General features: G+C 33.1%; 1 protein-coding gene across 1 annotated transcript; it reads left to right on the top strand.

Moving 5' to 3' along the window:
* Window positions 1–6,385: 6,385 nt before the first annotated feature.
* Window positions 6,386–8,796, top strand: LOC123542811 (ficolin-2-like; the record flags this gene model as incomplete). The annotated part of the gene is made up of 1 exon (XM_045328815.2): window positions 6,386–8,796. A coding segment is annotated over one exon (870 nt), but the record flags the coding sequence as incomplete, so codon positions are not given.
* Window positions 8,797–9,744: the final 948 nt, after the last annotated feature.

The raw sequence follows: 9,744 nt of genomic DNA, 5'->3' as shown, positions 1-9,744 counted from the left end.
TTCGACTAATTTCTTGTAAGTCACAACCGAGATGCAATTGTAATTTAAAAGATTTTCTAAAGCATCCCTTAAAAAAAGATATATTATAAAACTTTTTTTCTAAGATGCTATTTAACTCTTTCTGAAAGTAAATAGTTTGTTGATATTCATTAAGTTAAAGTAAAAATAATATAGTAAAATTAGATTTCATGTTATTATGTATGTATTGATTAACTTTGTGATATGAAACCGTTTCAAACATACTCATTTATTATTATCAAAGCATAGATTATACCATACATATTCATATAATGTCCAAATTGCTGTCATGTATTTCCTTTTCGACGAGACGTCAAATTTGGCATACCTTACGGAAATTAACATTTAATTGAAACTATTTGAAATTAGTATTTGTTTCAAATTATAGAGCATTGTACTTATACTTTTTAAAACAAGTCCGCTGTGTCACAAAAAAGCTAGTGACCTGTTGTCATTTTTTAAAATCTCATTCATATTTTGTTCTCGTAGACACACAAATATTGTCACGTTGTAAATGTGCTTGATCATCAACCTATTATAAAAATACTGTAAAGTGTATGTTCTCTCTTTGTATTGCTTATTTACGGAGCGGTACTTCCCAACCAGAGATATATTCCAGATAAGGGATTAGTTTGTTTAGGGTTGATCAAATCATTCGGAACAGTTTACATGATTTGATGCATCTTTCATCTAACTCTTATTCGTTCTATCAACTGTTCACATTAGATTATATTTGTTCTCATGACCAAAAAATAAGAAACGTCTTTAGTTTAGCGAATGAGTGAATACTATATTATTGTACAATGTAAGGAATTTGAATTATCATTTTTGTTTCTTATAGGTTAATGTAATTGTACATTATATCGCATTGGTATACTCCATAATTAATTATCATAAGATTAATCATGGATAACATTTTCTTATGTTGTATATATATTTGCACACATCTGCGTGCTGTGAGTTTAGTTTTTAGGAGGCTGCGTTTTTGAAACGTGGCATTCCCTGTTGGATATTTATCTTTGTTTTCATAACGTCGCAACGACACAATTATAGGTCAAATGGCGTTCTCAATCAAGCTTTCGAAGTCACAGCGGTAAGGTGCACAGAGGCCTAGTAGAAGTTTAAAAATGTTGCAATCAAAATTCTATAATTTTGAAAATAGTAAAATATTGACAATGGACCTTTTCTGAATTCTGGAAGTGCAAACAGACGTTATTCAATTGCTATAATGGTTTAACAATAATGGCGAACAGACTGAAAACTATCTTTCCAATTGTCGAAAAGAACATTGCCACGCTCTGTGACTAAACTTCTGACCTCCGATTTATGTTCTTTTTCTACTCAATATAGACGAATATTTGATATATTCCATAAAATATAATTCTGAATGAAACACAAACAGCCTTAGCCGCCGCCACCTATATAGAAGCTATTTACCTTACGCAGCCGGTCAGCTAACTCCTAAACTTGTATTACTTTTCTTATTTTAACTTGTCTTAAAGCAGCCACCTGCCTTATGCAGCATGATTGTGTTGCTCTCATTGTTGATTCCTTAATACAGGTGTGTCTGTATCGAAAAAAATAGCAGTCATAGTACACAATATATAAGTTTCCAAAATTGTAAACGAAAGAACATTTATTCACCTTTTTAAGCAAGTACATCTTCGAAAACAGTAAATGAGCCGCGCCATGAGAAATCCAACATAGTGCATTTGCGACCAGCATGGATCCAGACCAGCCTGCGCATCCGCGCAGTCTGGTAAGGATCCATGCTTTTCGCTTTCAAAGCCTATTGCAATTGAAGAAACCGGTAGCGAACAGCATGGGTCCTGACCAGAATGCGCGGATGCGCAGGCTGGTCTAGAGCCATGCTGGTCGCAAATGCACTGTGTTGGTTTTCCCATGGTGTGGCTCATATCGATATACCGAACGTAAGAAGGAAGTTTTGGCAATATAAATAACTGCAATCTCGATGACATAGAGGATAACCTTGTTGCTGATAAACAAACTGAAGAAAAGAATAATATCGAAAACATCTTTAAGTTGAACAAAAATGTTATCTAACTGAAAGTTCACGTCAAGTATATCTCACTTTAGGAAATGACAGTTTTCTTTTCACCAGTAGTAAAGTAGGACCTAATGTTTGATCAATCAATTCTGTAACAAGAGTGTTCTGAAAATTAAATATTAAACAAATATAAATATTAGTACATTGTGGTAGGAACATTTGAATTTTGAAGATATAGTTTACGATTTTAATTTTATAATTTTCACTGGAAATCCCTTTTGCATTTCATGTATAAAGGTAAATAAAAAAGATTTTGTTGCAAATAATTTCGAAACTTGTACGTGAAAATTTGCTTCTGGGCCCATTTAGGTGACTGAATATTTGGCTTTCAAATTGACTGTAGTTTACAGTTGCCAATCTCCAGTCAAATTTGAACTTGATGATTGATTTACAATCATTATATTTTGGATAACTGAAACATATTTCTACTATCGACAATTGAGGCAGTAGAAATAATGTATACGGTAAATATCTTCATCAGATATTTAAACAATGTTGATGAAAAACTATATTAGAGATCAGCTGGATAAAACAGTTGTGTGTATTATTTCAAAAGGTATTTGTTTTCCTTGATGATATGTAGGTCACTTTAAAAACATCGTATGTGCATGCACAAGCGAAAATAAAAACATCCCCATCTATACCGTCCATATATACATATCGTAGTATGACTGGTTTTTATTTCACATGTGGAGTTGGTAAGTTGGAGTTGTAATATAAAATTCAAAGCGTGCATTTACAAAAACCGATTGTTTTCACATATTGAAGGGGATACCAGCTCACCTCTTCAACAGTCTTTTCAGAGCTGTCCAATCTTCCTAAAGTTAAGATATTCTTGTCAAAAGTATGTTCTCTTAAAACTGTATTATTGAATTGTATCAACGCGACGAGATCAATGTAGGTACATGTTAGACAACGGAAGTAAACAGAACAAATCTATGTTTCATGTGTTCGACGTGCATTTAATTTACGGTAACGCCACTTATGCAAGCATTTGCAAAGTGTAAAACAATTCAATCTGTGAAGACCCGCCCGCTTAGCTCAACAGGTAGAACGTCGGTCTACGGATCGCGGGGCCGTGAGCTCTATCCTCGGGCTGGGCGTATGATCTATGTGACTATTTGATAAACGACATTGTGTCTTAAATCATTAGTCCTCCACCTCTGATTTGTGTGAGGAAGTTGGCAGTTCCTTGCAGAGAACAGGTTTGTACTGGTACAGAATCTAAGAACACTGGTTAGGTTAACTGCCCGCCGTTACATGACTGAAATAGTGTTGAAAAAACGGCGTTCAACCCAAAACAAACAAACATACAATCTATGAAAATGGGCTTTTATGAGTATTCGGTCTTTGAAAACGATAACGAAGTATCTTTATATCCGAAAATAATTAATCTTAATAGATTTTTATGAGCGTTAGTCACGCTGAATAAGGCACAGAAAAGGGCAACACTTTAATATTCTTATCCATTCTTGATACAGTCAAACCTGCTTAACACACTACCTATATTAAGCAAAAACCTGTGTTATAAGATCGTTAAATTTAGGTCCCTTTATAGTGCATTTCATAGAGATTGAACCAACCTGTATTAAAAGACTGCCGGCTTTATTTTGATGCATAGAATTCGAAATAAAGAAAGCGACAATGTTTCAAAACTTATCTGAACTATAAGATTAAAACTCCGTAAAATATCAAGGACAACAAGTGAAAGTTGTGTGTTTGATTGAGCTTTATTATCTTGACAGTTCTCATTTCAAATTAATGATATATCTATCAACACTGTTCCAAACGTTCAAAATGTTTTGCAAACATTGTCAACACCGTTATTTATAAATCTACTCATGTCAAGCAGGGTACAGACTTTTGCAATTCAAGATCATATTCATTTATCACACCGTACCTTTAATGCGACTAACCCACACATTGTGGAGTGAGATGTAAAAACTCAGACATTTTCTATTTTCATCTTTATGTCGCATATTTGATGTTCTAATAAAGCATTTTTCTTCGAATTGTTTTCCTAACGAACTAAAAATTAAAACATTCTTTATAAGGGTTTCTCGGTTCATAAAAAATGGAAGTGCGTTCACGTTCAGCGAGCACCTTGCAAACACTTTCGTCGGGAGTTCGATTCCCAGACCTGTAAAATATTTGTTTTAAAACTGTATTATACTTCTGTTTCTTCAATACATACGATTCAAAGAAGACAGTAAAATCTGTAAAACGATCCTTTGGAAGCAAATAATGCAACCAAGAAGAACAATAGCAGACTCGGTTTGATTGAGTCTCTTCATCAAAAGTAATGGAATTTGCAACACCTTTCACGCCCCCAGCACTGGCTTAAGCGGAACTCTGTTAAACATATTTTGAATAAACTCCATGATCCCAATGGTCCAGGCATTCGTAAAAACACTGAATCCAGTTAATCTAGTTCTAACTTGTTCACTAACTTATATATGTCACTATCGACACGTAATTATGTTTAAATACACTCCGCCTTTAATATGATCTTATGCTTTTGAATGGGGAAGCCATCCAGCTGGCATACGAAAGGTCGGTGTTTCTACCTAGGTGCCCGCTCGTGATGAAATAATGCACGGAGGAGAACCTGGGGTCTTCCTCCACCACCAAAGCTGGAAAATCCCCATATGACCTATAATTGTGTCGGTGCTACGTTAAACCCAACAAAATATAATAGATATTCTTTTGAAGCCTTTGTGTGATATTTTTACTGCTATACGAATTAATTCCACAAAACTATATAGTACATCAATAACAGCATTGACCGGTCACAATTTCAGTATCGATTATTTAAAGATACTACCGATTTCATACGAAAATAAGAACTTAACAATGAATTAGAAACCAGAAACAAGAGGAAAACAAACTTACACAAAGTATGTAATGCAAACAAAAATGTTGGTCGGATGCTACAAAATGAATATTCAAAATTATATCCATCCACTCAACCTACTGCGTCATATTGATTTTACATCGTGTATTTTTACTTTAAACGAGAGTGCTACTGACTGTATATTTACATATCTTTACACAAATTGTCATGACAAATCTGCCGCCAAATATACTTTGCCGTCGATAAAAAACGAAATAAGAGAGCTTCACTTCTGATTTATCTAAATTTCTCGTCTACTCGCATTGTTTTGCATATGCTGTACTGTGTTACGTAATTTATTACATGTATATGAAGAAATAATTTGATAGTTAAATGTATATGTACCTAATATTGGAGGACAATTAGTTAATACTAATTTATTTTAGGTCCATTTTTCTACAACTTATATTGAAAAAACCTCATTCCTGACGGAATCCACCGCCACGAGAGTAAATATCGAAAATAGGGAGTATAATTTCCCAATATTATCAAAAAGTAATATTGGAAGTCTGTATGATATAATCGTTCAATATGATATTTTTTGACGTTCTCTGTTAATATAATAGTACAAAGGGGTTCATATATTCTTATCTAAAATACCATTAGATGCAACGTAATCTTTTGTCAGTAAATTAAATATATTATACACTAAATGCGTGCTGACATGCAAATATTTGCGTATTTTCGCCGTGCGCCCCAATTGATAGTCATCTCCGGGCATGCGCAGAACGGCTACACCAAGAATGTTATAAAAAATATTATGGTTGTCATTTGCAGCCGAGTAGGGATCGGGATCCAGAAATGAATTCACTTCATAACATAACAATAATGTTATTTTTGTACAATGTTGACATTTCGGATTATTTTTGTTTTAAGCTTGAATATTAAGTAAATAATATCTATAAAGACAGAAGGTGAACGTACGCATTTATCGCATTGCCACTGTATATACTGCGATCTGACTAAACTAAATGTATTTTTGAAACACAATGATAACTGATCAAAATAGCACAAAAAGAGGAAGATTTAAAACTTGCTTTTCTCTCCAGTAAAAAATGGACAAGATACAAAAGTACAGATAAACAAAACTCCAAACAATACGATATATATCTGTTCATTCTATTTGTACATTGTATCTGTCGCTTTAAAAGAATTGTAAACTTGAATATAATCACAATTACATCTTTTCACACGAATATTTGAAAACTACAACGCAGTTAACTGTTATCAAATAAATCACGAAACGAACATTCAAATACTACAACGCCCTTAATTCTCACTTCATTCTTTTATAACGACATTCACGTCAGGTATTCAATAGAATTTCGAAAATAATCATGGAACTAAAACGGTTTATTCTCATTCTGGTAATTCCGTGTTTTACTGCTGACGCTATTGATCATTAAACTGTTGTCAATATTCATAATGGATACAACGAAAAAAAAGACAATGAAACGGATCATATTACTACGGCATTTCACGGAAACCGTCTTTTGGACTTAATTGGTAACTTAACGTCAAAGTTGGTTGGATATGAAGCACGATTTGAAAACTTGAAGGATAAAATAGAAAATGTAACGGTAAAGTTGGACATTTGTGAAGCTAAACTAGATCAGATTTTGGAGTCAATAGGCGACAACGCGAGACCCAGGGACTGTAATGAAGTTCAAAACCTCGGATACACGAAAACAGGCGTTTATACTATCTACCCTAAACCTGGTGTTAAAGGCTTTAAAGTTAGGTGTGATATGGATACTACGACCGGTGGATGGACGGTCATACAACGCAGAGTGTCGGCGAGTGATTTCTACAAAACTTGGAATGAATACAAATCTGGTTTTGGAGATGTAAACGGGAACTATTGGCTTGGAAACCAAGGAATACACATGATTACTTCTCAAGGCAAATACAAGTTACGTGTGGACTTGACCAGTATGGAAAACGAGAAGGCATATGCAGAGTACGAGTCATTTTCGCTCGGTGATGCAAAGTCCAATTACAAGATATCTTTTGGTAGTTACTCTGGGAACGCTGGAGACAGTTTAAGAAGGCACAACAACAAAATGTTTTCAACAAAAGATAGGAACAACGATAAAGCCGGAAAAACAAACTGTGCTCAGGAGTACATCGGCGCTTGGTGGTACACCCAATGTCATGACGCTAATCTAAACGGGGATTATGGTAACAAAGCATACGCAAAAGGTCCGGTTTGGCAACATTGGAAAGGTGACTATGCTCCTCTCAAGGCAACAGAAATGAAAATAAGGCCTATGTGACGGTCCCAGTGAGGTGTTCTAGAGATATATATTTCAGAATTTTTTAGAAATGACCCAATCATCCGGAACAGTTTGCATGATTTGATACAGTTTAAAGAAATAAACTGATGTTTCATCTAACTCTCATTCGTTCAATCTATTGTTCAAATTAAATTATGTTTGTTCTCATTATTAAAATATATTCTGTCGTTTGTCTTGCGAATGAATGAAAACTATATTAATGTAAGTAATTTGAATATCATATTTGTTTTTATAGGTTTATTCAATTGTACTTTATATCGCATTTGTATAATTCTTAATTAATTGTCGCAAGATTAATCATGGTTAACATTTTCTTATGTTGTATATATTCTGTTAATGTGTCTGGATAGGATGTATTAATTATATAATTTTTAATGAAACTTTGCAAAGTATTGCTAATACATTATGTATCTTTTTATTGTTTTTCTTTTCACTGCAGTGAAACGTACCTTATAATTTTTCATCTGAAAACTGTATGAGATTTATAACGATAGCAACCTACCTGTTGGTATATGCGTTTAACCACCTCGGAGAGACGCCATCCGGCTAATTAATAGTAATACTGGAAAAAAGCAATATTTCGAAATTATCGGGGACTGCGAGTCGTGCACGGCTCGAAAAGCTAAATATTCAGGTTTTATATCTTCGCTGTTGCAGTAATAGTAACATTATTCATTTTTCTTTTTAAATAAGACTCCATTCTGGCAAGGATATTCAAAATTTAATAATTTGTAGTATACAAGTGGAGAATGTTGTCTAAAGAAGATGGAATGTAAAATCAATCATCAACCAAAATGGTTTGATGAAAAATGTGAATCATTGAAATATATGAGAAATAGCAAACTTCGCACATTCAGAAGAAATAGAACTGAAGATAATTTAAATGATTACATTATGACAAAAAAATACATATAAATAAACCTGCAACTCAAAACGGGACCAGTTTTTAAATAAACAGCTAGACGAACTCATCGATAAATCAGATAGTCCGAAATCGATTTGGAAAAGATTAAAAATCATGTGTGCTAAAAAAGTAACGGGGTTAAATGCCATTACAAAGAATGAATGGCAAAATTGAAATTTATGTTAATATTCTTCACAGTATAAATATTCTTCATAGTATAATAAAGTACATATATTTGTATGAATATTTATATGTAAGTACCATATGTACATGTTACAAGATTTGAAATATTGCTACTATGTTTAACAACTGAATCGAAATATATCAAGAGATTACACACATACATGTATAGGTTCTGCATAGTTATACTCATATAACATGTCATTGTATTTAAGGTTCCAAAGAAGCTTTAGTGACATTATACTATTGTATATATGTATTGTATATATGTTGTACACAATAAGTACTTTGATTAATTCCACTTTGGTTTCCAGTCATTGTCATTGTGATGTATCATGTGCAAATAACTGTTGATATGGGCCGGTGGCCAACATAGATAAAATCATTGTCATTGTCATTGTCAAATTATATATTAAATACACGCATTAAGGCATAACAGTGTTAATATACAGACTCTTAGAGGTCCATCCCCTCCTCTCCACCCCTGTAAAATGTCAGCCAATTTTTTCAGTCTTTTAAACACACACTGAGCATATATCTCGATTATTAAACATGATTTGTTACAGAATCAACATGTTCGAAATTACCCTTCAAATTCTGCTAACAATGCAAACTTTTATCCGATCCACAATATGCATGTTCTATGTAACAGTGCTATTAAAATATTGATGCCCGGTAAGCTCATATAAATTTGGTAACATTTGAAAGTGTATCGTTTACTGAAAAAGAAAATATATATTACATGTCAAAAATATGTTATAGCATTTTTATGTTTTTACTTTTTTATCTTCAGTGCTTTTTCGACGGAAATCGTGTTATTACAGTGTTTTCTTTTCTCATTTCGCAGTAAAAACATGACTGTTATAATTGCTGAATATCATTTATTCGTGGTCATCTTATTTGCTAATTCTTGCTCAGCAGACACAACCCTTTCAAAGCATACAAAAAATAAATCATGGGGTCACTAGGCATCAAAATATTACCTAAGATGCAGAGCAAAGTAAAAATAAAAAATTTCAAGCAACACTTCCATTTCCATTGCTATTTCATTATCAAAATATTGTTCTATTTCCTTGAAGAAAACCGTTTAATAATGGTTCGTGCATTTATAATATATGAAGAATACTTACACACATCTAACCAAAAATTTTAAGAATTCTATTGAATGGTTAGCGTGTCCCCGAAAGAATGCAAACAGAAATCAATTAGAAAAAAACAGATCTCTTGTACAGGTAAAAAATCTTGCAGTTATGCATTACATAACCTTATTCTGTAAATTTTAATGTCGATGATATCATTATCACTTAAAGTTGAATAACCGAGTAATCTTCTGCTTTATTGTATAAGTTAATTTACAAAACTTTACTGTTACCAGTCTTGTTGT

The sequence above is a fragment of the Mercenaria mercenaria genome, chromosome 19 (assembly GCF_021730395.1).
Source record: "Mercenaria mercenaria strain notata chromosome 19, MADL_Memer_1, whole genome shotgun sequence".
In the NCBI taxonomy this organism is placed as follows: Eukaryota; Metazoa; Mollusca; class Bivalvia; order Venerida; family Veneridae; genus Mercenaria; species Mercenaria mercenaria.
Note: the sequence above shows the minus strand (reverse complement) of the source record. Positions and strands in the feature narration are given on the sequence as shown.